Source organism: Dryas octopetala, chromosome 7 (genome assembly GCF_963921425.1).
Source record: "Dryas octopetala chromosome 7, drDryOcto1.1, whole genome shotgun sequence".
In the NCBI taxonomy this organism is placed as follows: domain Eukaryota; kingdom Viridiplantae; phylum Streptophyta; class Magnoliopsida; order Rosales; family Rosaceae; genus Dryas; species Dryas octopetala.
This window is the reverse complement of record NC_141372.1, coordinates 2,868,822-2,888,296: the sequence shown is the minus strand read 5'-3', so window position 1 is coordinate 2,888,296 and position 19,475 is coordinate 2,868,822. Positions and strand designations below refer to the sequence as shown.

At 37.9% G+C, this 19,475-nt stretch overlaps 3 protein-coding genes across 3 annotated transcripts; all 3 read left to right on the top strand.

Annotated features, from left to right (window-relative positions):
- The first annotated feature begins 324 nt into the window (after positions 1 to 324).
- Positions 325 to 5,167, top strand: CID7 (CTC-interacting domain 7). Its single transcript, XM_086250684.1, has 6 exons — positions 325 to 517; positions 1,404 to 2,252; positions 2,621 to 3,074; positions 3,178 to 3,248; positions 3,751 to 3,875; positions 4,459 to 5,167. The coding sequence occupies exons 2-6, from the start codon at positions 1,482 to 1,484 to the stop codon at positions 4,760 to 4,762; spliced, it is 1,725 nt and encodes a 574-aa protein (XP_086106810.1). The 5' UTR covers positions 325 to 517; positions 1,404 to 1,481; the 3' UTR covers positions 4,763 to 5,167.
- Positions 5,168 to 5,647: 480 nt separating this feature from the next.
- On the top strand, positions 5,648 to 8,814 carry LOC147278463 (Tetratricopeptide repeat (TPR)-like superfamily protein). The gene has a single exon (XM_086250683.1). The coding sequence runs from the start codon at positions 5,670 to 5,672 to the stop codon at positions 8,721 to 8,723; it is 3,054 nt and encodes a 1,017-aa protein (XP_086106809.1). The 5' UTR covers positions 5,648 to 5,669; the 3' UTR covers positions 8,724 to 8,814.
- A 653-nt stretch (positions 8,815 to 9,467) lies between these two features.
- On the top strand, positions 9,468 to 19,419 carry DCL3 (dicer-like 3). Its single transcript, XM_086251392.1, has 25 exons — positions 9,468 to 9,725; positions 9,848 to 10,028; positions 10,216 to 10,329; positions 11,084 to 11,218; positions 11,330 to 11,399; positions 11,557 to 11,621; positions 11,715 to 11,846; positions 11,948 to 12,100; positions 12,484 to 12,613; positions 13,097 to 13,202; positions 13,281 to 13,473; positions 13,569 to 13,729; positions 13,912 to 14,130; positions 14,228 to 14,532; positions 14,910 to 15,181; positions 15,259 to 15,791; positions 15,869 to 15,957; positions 16,078 to 16,304; positions 16,396 to 16,605; positions 16,706 to 17,182; positions 17,435 to 17,704; positions 17,865 to 18,191; positions 18,281 to 18,527; positions 18,672 to 18,783; positions 18,876 to 19,419. Exons 1-25 carry the CDS (start codon positions 9,607 to 9,609, stop codon positions 19,075 to 19,077), a joined length of 5,049 nt encoding a protein of 1,682 aa, XP_086107518.1. The 5' UTR covers positions 9,468 to 9,606; the 3' UTR covers positions 19,078 to 19,419.
- Positions 19,420 to 19,475: the final 56 nt, after the last annotated feature.

Sequence of the window (19,475 nt, the reverse complement as noted above, 5' to 3'; positions counted from 1 at the left end):
ATTCAGGCACTCGAGTTGGGGTAAAATGTTTAAAAAAGACAAGTGGAAAATATATTTCAAGCAAAAAATGCTTTAGAAAAAAAAAAAAAAAAGGAATTTTGGGCAAGAATAAAAAATACAAAAAAATAATAATAAACAAATGGTAAAATATTCAACGAAAAAAGTTGTGCTCACCCTTCCCAAATCCAATTACGTCAAACAAATATTAGAGAGAGAGAGAGAGAGAGAGAGAGAGAGAGAGAGGTCAAATCGAGTGGCGAAGGGGTTGGGTGTCTTTTACATTTTTTGTGGTGGTGGTAGTATTAGCAATTAGCCCCATAGAGAGGTTTCGAACAAAAAACAGACAGACACAGACACAGAGAAGAAGAGGGAGATAGGCCTGAAAGCTGAAGATACTACTGGACACAGACTCCCTGAGCTTCAACCCTAATCTAAAGCCCCAATCTTTGATTATCTTTCTATCTCTCTCTCTCGTCCTAAGCTCAGCCGATGGATCCCTTCGATTTGATACGAAAAGGTATACTCATGTTTCTTCATTCACCGGATCTTTCACTTTTTCTACTAAATTTTCCAACTTTACTATCGTTTTTGTTGTATTCATTTCTGGGTTTCTTTAATTTTACTATTATTATTGATGTTGCATTTATTGAGATCTATTAAATTCGATTGCTTGACTAACTGAGGCTTTGGTTTTAGGGCGTAGTTGTGTTGGTTTTTTTTATGTTTATTTGTTAATCTTGATTTTATTTAGATTTTGTTGTGAAAATGGGTGGTCGATGTCCAAATTAGGGCTTAATTTAATGAGCTTAGAATATAATTAATGTCTTTGATTTGTGTTATCCTATTTACGTTTTCTCTGAAAGTTAATGTTTTTTTTTGTTATTTAAATTATTTAATCATGAGGTGAATTTTAGGGTTTTAAGCATTTTTGTATGAAACTTTATCCTTTTGACAGAATTGAGTCTTTATTTATCCGCAGTGTTGATTTTTGTGTATCTCTTATGCATAATTTGCACTTATAAATGGGATAAGCTTATCATCTTTTATCTCATGAAGCATTTGGCACTTACCCAGAATCCACTAAAAATGATTAGCTTTTAGCTCATTTCAGTAGTGAACATAATTTTAGTTTGTATTTTTCTAGAGTGAAGGATATTAGTATGTTTTTGACTATTTTTTTTAATATATTAAAACACCAACTGAATTGTTTTAATTTTTCTTTTCCCTTTTTCCTTTTTATTTTCTTTTGTCTTCATGTGTTCTTTCAACTGACTGTGTTTTATTGGTGGAAGTATTTTTGGTTTGATTGTGATTGACTCACTGAATTACGAGTGGGTTTGTCTTGAAATGGAATTTTTTTGGTCAATTGACTAATTATAATGCTCAATGAAACTGTTTTGCAGGGTTTGGTTGAAGCTTAACAAAAATCGAGTTGTTCTTTCATTCAAAAGCTGGTCTAACCTTTTCTATTTCAGTAAATAATGAGCTTGTCCAAGAAAGGGTCCTTTACAAACGACACAAAGCCAAGCACTGCAAACAAGGCAATCACTTTAAATCCAAATGCAGCAGAGTTCATTCCCTTTGCCCTCAGATCTTCATCATCTGGAAGCACCAGCACAGCTCATGCGGCAGCAAAGTTTTCTTCCTCTGGAACATTTGGGAAAGCAGTACTAGATCGATCAGAGTCCAATGCTTCGAATAATTCTGATGACGAGGCCCACCAATACTGGCGTCACCAGCTCCCTGATGATATTACCCCTGACTTTAAGGTCATGGGAGAAGATGAGTCACAAGGTCTTGGGAACCTCTCTTTGGCAGGTTTGTCCTTACACGATGATGGTGAAGCAACACAATTTCCTGCTTCTACAGGCAGTGGATACTTATTAAATGAGTCACATATTAATGGTAATAGCTTTTCTGATAAGTTAAGAATTGCTACTTCTCCCTATGGGGATGATCTGTCCTCAGCCAGTTTCCTGCATATGTCACCTAAGCCTTGGGATAAGCAGATTCTGAACAGTAATCATCTTGTTAGTAATGGCCAGGAGGGATCTCCTTATGATGGAATTTCTACACATGGGTTCATGAATGATATGCTGGGTGAGCATGCAGTTGTGGATGATACTGATATTAACCCTGCGGAGTTTTTGGCTTCACAGTTCCCTGGCTTTTCTGCTCAGAGTCTTGCAGAAGTTTACTTTGCCAATGGCTGTGACTTAAACCTGACTATTGAGATGTTGACTCAGTTGGAGGTATGCTTGTTTTTATGTATTTATCTATTTTACAGATAATTTAACTGCAGTCAAATTGAGGTAGCTTGCATGTCTTTTTTAGATTGAAGATATTGGGACAGTGAAAGGCGGCTTATTGATATAATATACTTCCAATTTTCCAGTTTTGCTGTTAGATTGGATTCTGATCAGCAAATATGTGTGTCTATATTTGAAGTTCATCATTGTGATTTTGAAAAATCAAGTCAAAGAAAACATATTTGTCAAACCCTTCAGTGCCTTGTCTTTCCATAATTCTATCCTTTATTTTAGTTGATTCTGTAGAGGCTATATGTTAGTATCATTACTTGTGAATTAAGGTGTATGATGGATATTTGTTTTGTATGTAGCTTCAAGTTGATGGTGGTTTTAATGATAATCTGAACTCAAAGACCTTGGCAGCTCCTGATCTTAATGCAATGGACTTTCCTGCACTTACTACAACAGATAGTCAGCATAATCATCCAAAATATGCTGGAGATAATGATCTCCAGCAAAGTGGCAATCCTTATCGATCTTCTGACAAGGACAACATGCTTTTGTTCAAGTCTAGCTCGTCCTTTCCATCTAGAGGTGCAATAGATTTTGCTTCAGCTGTCAGGAAATTGGCGACTCAGGATTCTGGTGGATGGAAGTATGAGAGAAATGGTTCTGCTGATGCCACTATTGGCTCAAGTAGACGTTCTCATCTTTCAACTAGCAGTTACAATACTGGGCATGGAAGAAACATCTACAGTGACAGGTCGCAGAATCGTGGATCAGCTCGGACTGCTCCTGTTTGGCTTGAAACTGGAGATTCTGTTGGTAATGTTCCTTGGTCAACCAAATTTTTTTTGTTTATGTCCATTCAGTTGTGGGACAAATGCCTTCTCGATTTATATTTGCCTTAACATTGTTGAGATGACAGCAAATATGTATTCTGACCTGCGGGAGGAAGCTCGTGACCATGCACGCCTGCGTAATGCATACTTTGAGCAGGTTTGTCCTAAAAGCTTGTCAAATGGTCTTTTGCTGTAAAACGACAGTCCTTTTTTCCATGTATTTCTTATTTTATGTTAACAGTGAAGCCTTGAATTGGCTTATAAATGCATTGATGCAGGATATGGACATCTGGGTAGACTTAAATTTTAACTTGATCAACTCTATTGAGTTTACCAACAGATCCGTTTGGCTAAGTCTTATGTGAACCTTAAAAAGGAAAAATACATGGTCAAGGAACTAACTGCAGTGGTACATGGCGGGTGTACACCTTCCATTGGTTTGAAGCATGCGTGTTTTTAACCAATAGGTATTGGTGGGAGTGTTTTTCCTATATGATACCGCCATGCTGGTGGGCCACTGCAGTTCCATGTTTTTCTTTCTATTATGCATGCTGAATGCTGAGCCACTTGTGGGTTCAAGTCCAATCCTTGTTACTAATTTTTTAACCTAATGTGGCTGTTAAATCAAATTTACCCTAATTGTTTCCATTTAAAAACAGGCACGGCAAGCATACCTTGTTGGAAACAAGGCTCTAGCGAAGGAGCTGAGTGTTAAAGGACAGCTGCACAACATGCATATGAAGACAGCTCATGGAAAAGCTCAAGAATCTATATATCGTCAGAGGTTTGTTGTCCCCCACTGTTCGTGGTTGGTCTGGGCCATAAACGATGTCCCGAGTATTTATGGAACTTTGGTTTACCATGTTTTCTGTCATTCACCTGTTCATGTCCAAAGGGGGTGGCTGGATTCTGTCTTTTGGCATCTTTCCATTTTTCCGTTAGCTCCTGTTTTCTGAATCTCTCTCTCTCTCTCTCTCTCTCATGGACTCATTCCATAATGCAATGATAAGATTGGACTTTCTTTTCCTCTCTTGGTGTAGAATAAATCCATTTTATATTGAAGGCAGATGAAGCTTCTATGTGTCTGATTAGCATCTTTGAACTTTGATTTTGACCTGAAAATGCTTGTATATAAGCATTGCAGCTGCCGCCTGTTCTGGGCCTGTCTGAGACAACCTGGCACAAGCGACTAGCTTGTTGAACAAAGTGATACTTAGTCATACAGGACATGAGTTTGACAACAGATTTAGCACTGTTTGACTACTTTTGGCATTGACCTCCAATAAACCTTAGTTGTCATGTTTTTGTGTTTTTCTTATAAGTTAACTGTTGCCTTTTTTGCTGTTCTCTACTGTTTTCAAAAACAGGAACCCAGTTGCTCCAGAGATGCAGGGCAATGGAAGAGCACAGGAGAGGATGATAGACCTGCATGGGCTGCATGTAAATGAAGCCCTTCACGTGCTTAAGCATGAGCTGAGTGTGTTGAGGAGCACCGCCAGAGCAGCAGAGGCGGGTCTTCAGGTTTATATATGTGTTGGAACAGGCCACCACACGAGGGGTTCCCGCACACCGGCAAGGCTCCCAATTGCTGTACAGAGATACCTACTTGAAGAAGAGGGCCTTAACTACACTGAGCCACAGGCAGGGCTGCTACGAGTTCTGTTATACTGAGCCAGGAAGATGACAGTGTGAGGTATAGGAGTTATTTAACACAGCAAAGTCCACGAAGTCATAGTCATCATAGCCATTCTTGTATCTGTATATGGGAAGGAATCAAGATTAGTCCAAGTCCGAAAAAAGAAAAAAAAAAAGGAAAAAGGGAAAAATGAAGAGAAATTGGGAAGTAAGAGGGAAAAACATAACAAAAGAAAGGAGAAAGTGTATCAGTAAGATCGACCAGTTGACAGAGGCATTACGTTCGCGTAGCCAAAAGTGAACCTACGTTAGCAGAAGTGCAACTTTTTTCTTTTTCGTTAATTTTGTATCTTAAATTTTTATTTCTTTGTTAAATTTCTTTTTGATTCAGATGTAACTGATAGAATTGAATTACATGATAGAACAATTCACCTTGCCAAATATCCCCTGAGCCAATCGTGGGTAGGATATTAACACGACTCGCCAAATCCTGAATGACTCTCGGCCAATTCTTCACCTATTTTATGAATTATAGTATATGTGATTCAAATCGTTCTTAATAATGGAGAATTTTTATTTTCCCATAGCGAGATGGTGAAAAAGTTAAACCGGTCAACAAAGTAAAAAATTATATGTATGACACGTAGAGTGAAAAAGTTAAACTGATCAACATTTAAAAGTAAAAAATTATATGCATGACATGTAGTGCTTGTAATTTGTATTGTAGAATTAAATACTATGCACCATAAATACAAACTATTGTTTTGGGTATGAAGTTTGAACTATGAAGCAATAGGTGGGAGTTTGACTCTTAAAGTTGACCAGTACCTGAAGTCAAATAAATACTTGGACTTCAAACTCACAGAAGTTCTAGTTGTGCCCATTTAACCAGAATCTTGAAACTTGAGTTGTGGAGGGAAGCAGACAATGCACCTAAGAAATAATGCAGTTGCAAGCCAACCTCCGACCCAAATGCATGTTTCTCTCTACTAACACTCCCTACCCACAAACTCTGTTCCCTCTCTTCAACTTCTCCTCTCTCTCCAATCCCATTTCTCCCTCTACCCATCTCTCACAACCCTTCTCTTCATCTTCTTCTTCTTCTTCCTCTTCATCTCAATGGTTCTCCATCCTCCGCACCGCCATTGCCACCGCCGATTTGAAGCTTGGCCAGCGTGCGCACGCGCTTATCATAACCTCCGGCAAAGACCCAGATCATTTTTTAACCAACAATCTCATCACCGTCTACTCCAAATGTGGGTCCCTCTCATGCGCCCGCCGTCTGTTCGATAAAACTCCCGTTCGAGACCTTGTCACCTGGAATTCCATTCTAGCAGCCTATGCGCAAGCTGCTGCGTGCTCTGAGCTTCACAATGTTCAAGAGGGTCTTAATCTTTTCCGCCGTCTTCGCGAGTCTGTTGTTTTTACTAGTCGACTGACTTTGGCACCGGTCTTAAAGCTGTGTTTGCTCTCAGGGCACGTATGTGCTTCCGAGGCTGTTCATGGCTATGCTGTTAAAATTGGATTGGAATGGGATGTGTTTGTTTATGGTGCTCTTGTGAACATATATTCGAAACTCGGACGAATTAAGGAGGCTCGTGCTTTGTTTGATGGGATGCTGGATAGGGATGTGGTGTTGTGGAATACAATGCTCAAGGCATATTTAGAAATGGGTCTTGAGAAGGAAGGATTTTCTTTCTTCTCTGAGTTTCATAGGAGTGGATTACGTCCTGACGATGTTAGTGTGCGTTCTGTTCTTAGTAGGATTCATAAAGTTGATTCTGATGAAGGCAAGAGGCACATGGAGCAGGTTCAAGCATATGCGACAAAATTGTTTTTGTATGATTCTAATTCGGACATATATTCGTGGAACAAAAGGTTGTCTGAGTATAATCAAGCTGGTGACGATTGGGCTGCTATAGACTGTTTCAGAAATTTGATTGGATCAAAAGTACAGTATGACAGTGTGACATTAGTTATTATTCTATCTGCTGTTGCACGTACCAATGATTTGGAGTTGGGGCAACAGATTCATGGTGTTGCTTTGAAATCAGGTTTTGATTCTGTTACTTCTGTTGCAAATAGCCTTATCAACATGTATTCAAAGGCTTGTTCTGTTTATTTTGCGAGAAAAGTGTTCAATCAAATGAAACAAGTGGATTTAATTTCATGGAACTCAATGGTATCTTGTTGTGCGCAAAGTGGTTTAGGAGAGGAGTCGGTAAAACTATTCATAGGTTTATTACATGATGGTCTGAGACCTGATCAGTTTACAATCACAAGTGTTTTAAGGGCAAGCTCTTCGCTTGAAGAAGGGTTGTATGTCAGTAAACAGATTCATGTTCATGCAATAAAAACCGGAATCATTGCTGACAGTTATGTTTCAACGGCTCTTATTGATGTTTATTCTAGAAATGGAAAGATGGAGGAGGCAGAGGTCCTTCTAGGAAACAAACTTAAATTTGATCTGGCATCTTGGAATGCAATGATGTTTGGGTATATAATGAGTAAGGACAGTCACAAAGCATTGGAACTTATGAGGATGATGCATGAGGGTGGAGAGAGGATAGATGAGATTACTTTGGCAACTGTGACTAAGGCCACTAGTTGCCTGGTAGCGTTGGGGCCAGGGAAGCAAATTCATGCTCATGCCATAAAAACAGGGTTTTCTTTGGATTTATGCGTTAACAGCGGTATTCTAGATATGTATATTAAATGTGGAGACATGGAAAGTGCGCACACAGTTTTTAATGACATCCCTGCACCTGATGGTGTTGCATGGACAACCATGATCTCAGGATGCGTAGAAAATGGAGATGAAGAACGCTCTCTTTCTATATACCATCAGATGAGGCAGTCGGGAGTTCAGCCTGATGAGTATACCTTTGCTACCCTTGTCAAAGCCAGCTCTTGTCTGACAGCCCTGGAACAAGGGAAACAGATACATGCAGATGTGATAAAGTTGGATTTTTTGTTGGACCCTTTTGTTGCAACATCACTTGTTGACATGTATGCCAAGTGTGGTAACATAGAAGATGCATATTGTTTATTCAGAAGGATGGATGTTACGAACGTTGCCCTGTGGAATGCCATGTTGGTGGGTTTAGCTCAACATGGAAATGCTGAAGAAGCACTAAACCTTTTCAGGGTCATGAAATCTAATGACATTGAGCCTGATAGAGTTACTTTCATCGGAGTTCTTTCTGCTTGTAGCCATTCTGGTTTAGTTTCTGAAGCTTATGAGCATTTTTCTTCAATGCAAAAAGATTATGGCGTTGAACCTGAAATTGAGCATTACTCTTGTCTAGTTGATGCCCTTGGCCGTGCAGGGCGTGTTCAAGAGGCAGAAAAGCTGATAGCATCAATGCCCTTTGAAGCTTCTGCTTCAATGTATAGAGCCTTGCTTGGTGCTTGTAGGGTTAAAGGGGACACAGAAGCAGGAAAACGAGTAGCAGAACAGCTCTTGGCCATGGAGCCATCTGACTCATCCGCTTACGTTCTTTTATCCAATATCTATGCTGCGGCAAACCAGTGGGATGTTGTGAAAGATGCTAGAGAAATGATGAAGAAGAAGAATGTAAAGAAAGATCCAGGATTCAGCTGGGTAGATGTGAAGAACAAGGTCCATTTGTTTGTGGTAGATGATAAATCCCATCCAGAAGCTGATTTGATATATGACAAGGTAGAGGAGTTGATGAAACAGATTGGCGAAGAAGGGTATGTCCCTGATACAGAGTTTGTGCTGGTTGATGTTGAAGAAGAGGAAAAAGAGCGTTCTCTGTATTACCACAGTGAGAAGCTAGCAATAGCTTATGCACTCGTTAGCACTCCTCCGTCCTCAACCATTCGGGTGATTAAAAACCTTAGAGTTTGTGGAGATTGCCACAATGCAGTCAAATACATATCCAAGGTTTCTCAACGAGAAATTGTGTTGAGAGATGCAAATCGCTTCCATCGTTTCAGGGATGGAAGCTGCTCTTGTGGTGATTACTGGTGACTGCTGACATTATAAAATAACATTCCATTTCATTTTTTTTTTAAAAATAATTATTCAATCATTTTGTAACATAGAAACAAGCCATACATGATACAACCACCCAACCCAAGTACCTTTTTGCATTTTCAGTTCCTTCCATATCAAATAGTTTGTAATTTGTAAAAGTAGATTACAAAAATCGAATGCCTAATTTATTCGTCACTCGAGCCAACAAAAAATACATGTAACATTACTTTGTAGTTTGTACAACTGGTATTAATTAAAAGATGGTGGTTGGTTCCAAAGTCCCAATCAAAAGAATCAGAATTCATTGACTCATAGATACTCATTGTTATAATGTTATTCTTTAGGAATTGACACTTTGTTTTTTTTTTTTTTTGGCCAATACACTTTGTTATTTTATTTACCAAAAAAAAGAGTGAAACCTTTTTTTTTTTTTTTGGGCAGGATTTCCTGTTACTCTTTACTACGATTTTATTTCCGAACCCTGTTCGGTCTCCACCTTCTAAGCGGTTGTCGTCATCACGTGCCAACTAAAGCGTCGGACACCGTGCCTCAAGAAACGACATCGTATAGATAAAACAGACACACATGACTGGGGCGTAGTTTCCACGCTAAATACCGCAGCTGGGCTTAGAAACCCATACGAGCGCCACGACTTAGCTTTCTCAGCGTCTCCGAACTCCGAAGACGCAAGTGTCGTTACAACGTACTTATGTGATTGTGTGTTTTTGTTTTTGGACTCCCCGAGACTTCTCGTTTATACACAGCAAGTGTGGCAGTGTGAAGTCAGAGACTGAGAGCAAGAAACTAAGAAAGGCAAGATATTTATGTGTTAGGGCTTTCAGGCTTCAAGTGTTCTTCACCTTCCCCTCTTTTTGCAATGCATTTACCAGAAGAACGCCGTGATCTCAAACGCAGCTTTGATGACATTCAATCCAAACCCTTTGATCATGTTCCTGATCAAGAACCAAAATCTTCCCAGGACTTCAATCCCAGAAGGTACCTTTGTCTCTCTCTGTCTTTCTTTTTAAAGACATTCTTGTGCATGCTATTTTTGTTCCTTACAATAACTTTGACAAATGTGCGTTTTCTTGGGTGTGCATAATTGTGTGTGTTTTTAGGTATCAGTCAAAGGTATATGAGGTTGCAAGGAGGAGAAACACCATAGCAGTGTTGGAGACAGGTGCTGGGAAGACTATGATAGCTGTGATGCTCATCAGTGACATCGGTCAAGCTGTCAAGTCAAGTGGTGTCAAAAAATTAATTATATTCTTAGCTCCAACTGTGCATCTTGTTCATCAGGTTTACTCACTTATTTTCTCTCTCCTTTTTTACAGTTACCCTTTTAAGATTTCTTTTACATTTATGTGGGCATTCCATAGTTTTTTTTTTATTAAAGTATTTTTTTCGTGACTAATGCGCCCCTGTAGGAACTCTCATCATTGATTGTCTCACAACTTGTTGAAATTGAATAGTTTTGTGTTTGCAGCAATTTGAATTTATTAAAATTCACACAAATTTTGGAGTGGGAGAGTATTATGGAGCCATGGGGGTTGATGGATGGACTATGGAGTGCTGGGAAAAGGAAAAAAATAAGCATGATGTAAGTCTTTTTTCCTTTTGTTTTTTTTTTTTTGAAAAGTTAATCAGCATGTAAGTTTACTGTTTGGAGAGCTTGAGTCATGATTATGATAATATGTATGAGGTATAAGTTCATGCTTGTATTTGAGTGGTTCTTATCTTTGCTCCCTAATGACATGCCAATCATTATTGCACTTTTTGCACTGCCCTCTCTGTCGAAGTAACGCATTCATTTTTATTTCTCTTTTATCCCTTTTAAATATTGCTGATAATGTAAGAAGCTATTTAATTCTTTACTTTGCTTCTTGTTTTTGTTTTTTTTCTTAGTTGTTTCACATTGCATCTTATAAAAAAAAATGTTTTATTTAACTTAGTTCTTTTTTTTTTTATCTAGTCATAGAAATCACTTCATTGTGTCCCCTCCTTTTGGTAAGAAATTGGATTTTCCTTCTGAAGTCATGTAGGTCTAATTTGCCATGATTCCTTTTCCTGGTCCTTCTGTCGCCTGCCGGTAGCCTTTCTGCACGATTATTGAGTTGTTATTTGCTTTACCCATTGTTGGCGCCTCATTTATTTGGTTTTTAGCATAGCGAGATCTACATTAAAAGGTGAAGAAAACAATCAGCAGGTGATCTTGTCCAAACTAGCATTTTCAAAATATTTTACATTCATGGGCCGGTTGTAAATGATTGTTAGAATCCTTGTAACAAAATAGTACTCTCAAGTTTTTGCGATGATGTTGAATTAGTGCATATCTGTTCTTATTTTTCTTGTAGGTACTGGTTATGACACCCCAGATTCTTCTGGATGCCTTAAGGAAGGCATTCTTGAGTATAGAAGCAGTATGCCTGATGATTATCGATGAGTGCCATCGGGCTACTGGAAACCATCCATATACAAAGATAATGAAGGTTAAATTTATTGTTGTATAATATTCTTCATTTTCTTTGTTGTTATGCATTGTCCTTTATTTCTTTTATAACCAAGGATCATCATGACAATTGTTGTCTGTTGCGGTGAAGGAATTCTTTCACAAGTCTGATAACAAGCCAAAGATTTTTGGAATGACGGCATCACCTGTAATTAAAAAAGGTAATACGTTGTATTGCTTATCATTTCTGCTCGCTCTTTTTTCATTGAATTGCTGTGTTTTTGGTATATCCAGAGGCTCGTTGTTTGCATGTCCATCATTGAGTCCAAACCTATAAATCTTATTATGTGCATATTTAAATATAACTTTATGCATTAGGTGTCTCATCCACAATGGACTGTGAGGGTCAATTATCAGAACTTGAAAGCACTTTGGCTTGCAAGGTATACAGAGTTTTCTCAATGTGATCACTATGCACGTATCATTTGTTAAACTCAGTTACTGATATTTTAATGTTTTGAAATTTTCTTACACAGATTTATACTATTGAGGACAAAACAGAGATGGAAGTATATGTCTCCTCTGCAAAAGAAACTTGTAGATTTTATGACAAAGCATGGTTTCCGAGTTTGGATTTGAAAGAAAAGATGGAAGCCTCTTGGTCCAAGGTATTCCTGCCTTATATGTATATATGTGCATGTTGACAAATTTTGTTGGCCTTCTTTTTTGTAGCAAACTTGTGTGGATACTAACAAAACTTTATGGACAGATTGATGCTTCATTGTTAAAGTTGCAAGAGTCAGTAGAAAGTAATTTCAAAGATGCAGATGATAAAATTAAGACACTCCGAAAAGGATTGTCTAATGACTATGCAAACATCTTGTATTGCCTTGACGACCTTGGTCTTATATGCACTTATGAGGTATGATTTTAAGTATAACCTATTGAGGAAAGATGGTTGTTGCATAATAGTCAAAGAAATGATCTGTTTTCACCCTTGGACTAGTTTTCCTTTCACTTCATACAAATTCCAGCAGGTCTAATTGCATGCATGATTAGTCTTAATGAAGAGTTACTTCTGATATACATGGTTTGGCACTTTTGCCCATTATTAAGGATCAGGACTGTTTATTTTAAGACTCTGATTATATGTTGTAAACTTGTATTCCATTATATGGCAATATACTGAGATATATTTTCAGACATGAATTCACGTGAAAGGTCATTTTGGCCTCTTCCAATTCTACTTTCTTTATGGTTTTCTGGTTCAGATTATAAGTATATATAACCTTAATTCTTTTGTAGGCTGTTAAGGTCTGTCTAGAGAATGCTCCTAATTGCAAAGAAGAGTGTGAACTCTATAGAGAAAGTTCTTTGCAGTGCAGATATTTTCTCGAAGAAGTGCTTGGCATAATTAGGGAATCATTTCTACATGGTATGCCATTCTTTAGCTTTCTTTCTAGTCTTAGCCACTTTTAGAGTACACAGGTCCAATTTTATATATTAAATTATAAATTAAGGATTTGCTATAATGTGCTGAAACTCTCTCTCTCTCTCTCTTCTGTCTGTCCGTCTGTTTCTTACTCACCTGCCTCCTTCTGTTCTAAATTTCTGACTATGGATTAGCATAAGATCATAAGGTGTAATCTATCAGGAGCAGGAAATGGCTATTCTTCTATAATATTGTTCTTAACACAACTTTTGTGGTTGTTTTGGTTGTCGGTTCAATTAATAAGAACTTAAACAGTATGCTCTTTTCTGAGAGCGTTTTATGGTTGAGATTCTTGAGAATAGATGCATAATGCCATTATTTCTGATGCACTTTCTGTAGCTAGATTGCCTGTATATGATGCTAATAACTTCATATTCTGTTTTAGATAATGCATCTGTTAACCGTGTTATTTCCTTTTCCTTTCAGGTGTTGAAAATTTTTTGGATTTTGGGTTTGACTATTCGAAGGCAGTAGATTTTGGATATATATCTCCCAAATTAAATGAACTTGCTCAACTTTTCCATTCATTTGGGTAAGAAAATGACTTTATTGGTCAAATCTTATTCATATCATTGCAAAGTTGATTAATCATTATGATTTTTGGTTGCAGAGGATCTAGGGAAGTACTGTGCCTCATATTTGTCGATAGAATTGTCACAGCCAAAGTGATTGAAAGATTCATGAAGAAAGTTATCTCTTTATCTCATTTTACGGTTTCCTATTTGACTGGAAGTAATTCATCAGTTGACGTTCTGGCATCGAAAACACAAAAGGAGATTTTGGAATTATTCAGCTCTGTAGGGGTATATGATCATTTATATTGTAGGGAAGGAATTGACTTATGAGAAGTTTTGAGATTTGAAAACCTAATACTCAATTGCTAACCCCTTCTGAATAGGTCAACTTATTATTTGCTACCGATGTAGTTGAGGAGGGAATTCATGTGCCAAACTGCTCCTATGTGATACGTTTTGACCTGCCAAAGACAGTGCGTAGTCATGTCCAGTCCAGGGGACAGGCTCGGCAGAGTAACTCTCAATTCGTCATTATGCTGGAGAGGTGGGTCTTCTCTTTATTGTTTCACTTTATCAGCATGTAAACAGATATATGTAGTGCAGTCCGGAAAAAAAAACCAGATGTATGCAGTTTATCTCCAGTGAGTTGAAGCTTTCTCCATGAATGCCTTTATTGCGTGTTTTCTCAACTGTGTATTGTTATTTGACTATATACATATAGTACAGGGGAAACAAGGAACAGAGGGATGAATTATATAAGATCATCAGGAGCGAGTACTTGACGACAGATACAGCTATAAATAGAGATCCTGAAGCGTGCGTGTTGGAAGCATGTACTACTGAGGAAACAAATGCATATATTGTGGATGCCACCGGAGCATCAGTGACAGCAGATTCTAGTGTCAGTCTCATACATAAATATTGTGAAACGCTACCTAGTGATAAGTATGCGTGTGTTGCCTCTTCAGTATCTGTTGGAATTACTGCTTAGTATTTTGTCCTATTACTTATTGCACCCTTATTTGATTACTGTGTAACTTAGGTACTTCAATTCAAGGCCAAGTTTTCATTATTCATATCTTGGAGGGTCTTATGAGTGTACGATTACGTTGCCTCCAAATGCGGCTTTCCAAACATTAGTTGGTCCTGCATGCAGGAAGTCTTCTTTATCAAAGCAGCTTGTATGCTTGGAAGCATGTAAGAAGCTACATCAAATGGGTGCCCTGAATGATCATCTTCACCCGTCCATTGATGAGCCTTCAAAGAATGATCATCTTCTACCTTCCATTGATGAGCCTTCAAAGAATGATCTCAGTGAAAAAAGCGAAGAGGCTGCTCCTGGTGCAGGCATTTTTCTTCTCTTTTTTTTCTTTTGGATAGGAAACATAATGATGGTATAAGTACGATAGAAAAAGGAAATGAAATCAAAGTGGACCAGCAGTCGAAAAAAACTGAAAGAACTACCCACAACCAACAGAAAACAAGCTTCTAAAAACAAACAACAGAAGGCCAACAAAGAAAGAACAACTAGAAAACCCCATTCTCAAAACAACTGCTCCCCAATCTAGATCTATATTTAAATTTAAACCAGGTTTATCTATTTGTCTTACTACATCTTGATCTTTGTTTAGGCACTCCATCTTGTATGTGCTGAGGCATTTTATGTTTCTACTTTTCTCTTCTTCTTTTTATCATGTTTAATATGTTGTATTTGGTCTTTAAAGGAACAACTAAAAGGAAGGAACTACATGGTACAACTTGCATTCGCGCATTATCTGGAACTTGGGGAGAAAAACTTGATGGTGCCATTTTTCAGGCTTATAAATTTGACTTCTCCTGTGAAATTGTTAGCGAGTTGTATTCTGGATTTATTCTTCTGATCGGGTCAAAGCTTGCTGATGATGTGGGGAATATTGAATTGGAACTTTACCTGATTTCAAAGACAGTCAAGTCTTCTGTTTCTTGCTGTGGGCAAGTTCATTTGGATGGAGAACAGGTACAATATAAGCTTTTTAAGTCATATATGGTTCCTTTTCGCTGAAGTACTTACTGTAACTATTATTTTCTTAACAGCTGGCAAAAGCAAAGTGCTTTCAGAAATTTTTCTTTAATGGTTTGTTTGGGAGATTATTTCATGGAACCAAATCAGCTGGAAAACATAGAGAATTTTTACCTGAGAAAGAAACAAGAAGCCTTTGGAGCCCATCATACATGTATTTGCTTCTTCCATTTGAGACATTGAAAGAAAATACAGAATCTTGGAGAATAAATTGGAGAGGGATCAATTCTTGTGTTTCTGTGGTAGAATTCTTCAAGAGAAACTCATTGTTTGGTGTTCAGCAGTGTAATGGTGACACAGAGAATTTATTGCCAAGTATTCCAAGCTCATCTGATACTGAGTGCAACAGTGCACAGATAGTCCACTTTGCTAATTGTTCTGTTGATCTAAAAGATCTAAAAAATATGGTGGTAGTGGCTATCCACACTGGAAGAATCTACTCTGTCGCTGAGATTTTAAGTAACACTTCTGCTGAGAGTCCATTTGATGGAAAGAAAGACTCTGTCCCATCGAAGTATACTACCTATGCCGAATACTTCAAAAAAAAGTAAGTGATTTCATACCTCGTATGATGTTTTATAAATATTACCTTACAGTTTTTATAATAATGCTAGTTCTATTTAGGTACGGGATTGTGCTCAGGTATCCGGGTCGGCCTCTGTTGCAATTGAAGCAAAGTCATAATCCACACAACCTTCTTGTGAACTTTAATGGTGACGGTTTGTTGATTTGCATGCTTGAGATTTTAGTAATATGTCATCTTCTTATTTGTTATGCTCACAATATGTAGATTTTCAATCATATCTTTAAATTTTTTTATGAAATCTGGGCAGGTGGTAGTGGTAAGACATCGCAATCCGACCTTGATATTGAAAAGCAACGTATGTATGCTTATATGCCGCCTGAGCTTCTTGTCAATATTGGTGTCCCAAGAGACGTTTTAAAGTCATTTTATTTACTACCATCATTGATCCACCGTTTGGAATCCTTGATGTTAGCCAGCCAACTTAGAGAAGAGATTAATTGTCATTCTGGCAGCTTTCAGATCTCAAGCTCATTGGTGCGTCATCTATCTGGGTTTGAATACTTGGGATTTGTCTCTTTTCTAATGAAGTAATATGCTTGATCTAGCTAATAGTTTTTATAATTAGATTCTGGAAGCAATTACAACACTTAGATGCAATGAAGATTTTTCTATGGAGCGTTTGGAATTGCTTGGGGATTCAGTTTTAAAGTATGTTATGAGCTGCCACCTTTTTCTCAAATATCCCAAAAAACATGAAGGACAATTAACTAATTGGCGCACGCGGGCTGTTTGTAACTCCAACCTACATAAATTGGGAATAAATCGCAGATTACAGGTAATTGCCCTTTTATATGGTATCTATGGCTTACATTTATTTAATCCGTTACTCATGTTCAAGTTCCTTTCATAAGAGCTTTGCAATTCTTATTTGATAGGGGTATATACGTGATGGTGCATTTGATCCACGTCGTTGGGTTGCTCCGGGACAAATTTCATTACGGCCTGTTCCTTGTAATTGTGGAGTGGATACTTTAGAAGTGCCGGTAGATAGCAAATTCCAAACTGAAGACCCCAAAGTTGTGGTTGGAAAGTGCTGTGATAAGGGTCATAGATGGATGGGTTCAAAAACAATCTCCGATTGTGTCGAAGCCCTTATAGGAGCGTACTATGTTGGTGGTGGATTGTCTGCTGCAGTTCATCTGATGAAGTGGCTCCGTCTGGACGCAGAACTTGAGCCCTCCCTTGTCGCTGAAGCAATTACTACTGCATCTCTTCATTCTTACAGCCCAAAAGCAAATGAGATTGCAGTCCTTGAGTCAAAGCTTTGTTATGAATTTTCTACCAAGGGTCTCTTACGGGAGGCCATAACACATGCATCTGATCAAGAATCAGGAGTTAGCTACTGTTACGAGGTAGATGAGAGTCCTCTTCTGAGTTACCCTCGATTGACTTTTTCCTTTTTCAAAAGAAGAGTAAGGTTCTAGAGCAATAAGAAGGAAATTTTATTGTGAACTTGAACCGGTAATCAACCAAATAATTTGCTAAGAATATGAATTTATTACAAATAAATTTCTTTTTCCATAAAAGTAACACATGACCAAATATAGAACAAACAGAGAGAGTTCCACATATTTCCTTTTCTTAACTTCTTGAATTTTCAACAGAGACTAGAATTTCTTGGTGATTCTGTGTTGGACCTGCTTATCACATGGCATCTCTATCAGAGCTACACAGATATTGATCCAGGCGAGTTAACTGACTTGCGGTCAGCTTCTGTTAGTAATGAAAATTTTGCTCAAGTTGCTGTGAGACATAACCTTCAACAGCATCTACGACATTGCTCGGGGTTACTTCTAAGTCAAATAACAGAATATGTGAAGTCTCTTTCTGATCCTGACAACGGTATCATGCTCCAAGCCACAAAAGGTCCCAAGGTAGGCTCTTGACTGTTAAACTTCCCATTAGCTTGATACTTTCTTATATAGAGATGGTTTCCCATTCAAATCCGCCCTCTCACAAATATCATAAATGATAAAATTTATCCTTACTTTGTTGTGGTTATTATTTTTGTAATCATAAGGAGTGTCTCTGCAGGCTCTTGGAGACCTGGTGGAAAGTATTGCAGGGGCAATACTAATTGATACCAAGCTTAATCTTGACGAAGTGTGGAGAATATTTAAACCATTATTATCTCCAATTGTGACTCCTGATAAACTTGAGCTGCCTCCACTGCGTGAATTAATTGAATTATGTGACTTTCTGGGGTACTTTATAAAAGAAAATTGTATAAAGAAGGGTGAAACGATTCATGCGGAGCTTAGGCTACAGCTGAAGGATGTCCTGTTGATTGGGGAGGGGTATGATCGGACTAAAAAAGCTGCAAAAGGAGAAGCAGCTCGTCGTCTTTTGAAGGAACTTGAGGTTTGTTAATGAGTACAGTTTGCTGATATTTTGCATATCTCTGATTGTGTTTAACCTTTTTAAGGCGGTAAAACTTTTTTATGTAACAGAAAAGAGGTATTTTGTACTCCCTTTGCTCCAAGAAGAGAAAACTGGGTTGTGACCAAGCAGGTGATTCATCTCCCCTTGACATCAACCACAACGTCTGCAGCCAAGTAACTGATGAAGATTCTTTGGAGCTAATGACCCGTAAAAAGCAACGGACAACTGAAATGCATATGCCTGTCGAAACAACTGGATTTTTTGCATCGCCAGACGATGGTGGAAAAGCCTGTAGTCCCGAAAATGCCACCCCAGGTTTGCACCATCTATTTGCTCTTCACATTTTTTGTTATTTATATTTTTTTAAAAACTGTAGAAATTAGAATAAGAGCTTGGCTATTATCCTGTGTTATTATCAAGCATTAATTCTAATTTATGTTTTGGGGTTCTTTTATGCAGTTATTAAAGCAATCAACATGAAGAAAGGAGGACCACGAACCACTCTTTACGAGTTGTGCAAGCGACTACAGTGGCCGATGCCTTCCTTTGAATCAACAGAAACCAAATCAAGGTTAGCCCATATGCAAATTCTGCAAATCTAAAAATATATCCTTTTTTTGTTCTTTTTGTATTGTGACCTGATGAATGTCCTTGCTCTTATAGAACTCCAATCGATTTTGGTGATGGCTCAAGCAAGAACTTTAGCAGTTTTGTATCGAAAATAACCTTGTACATACCCAACTTGGGCAACATGGAATGCACAGGAGATGCCAGAGCTGATAAGAAGAGTTCACAAGATTCTGCATCAGTTGTCATGCTTTATGAGCTTGAACGTCAGGGTAAACTTATCATTGGCGGATCATAAGATATCTCCTGCTTATGCATGCCAGTGTTATAATTGAAGAAATGGGAGGGTGGTGGTACTTTTTAAATCTACCATCCCAATCCTCTTTCTTAATATGGAGCAATGAGGATGTGGTTGGCTGGTCAGAAAACTTAACCTCAATGTAAAAGTATTTGAAAACAGCAAAAACAAATTAAATAAGTTAAATAAAGTATTTTATGCATCATGATTTCGCATGAATAGCTGATGCTTTATTTATTTATTTATTTTTGTATTCAATGTTTTTTAATTTTTGGGTTAAGTCAGATACTCAGATATTTGAATGACAATAGCATATGCCGCATGCGCAATTTGGAGATGAAACCGCTACTTACCTTTATACGACACAAAATACAGCCTTGTCTTTAACTCGAATGCTT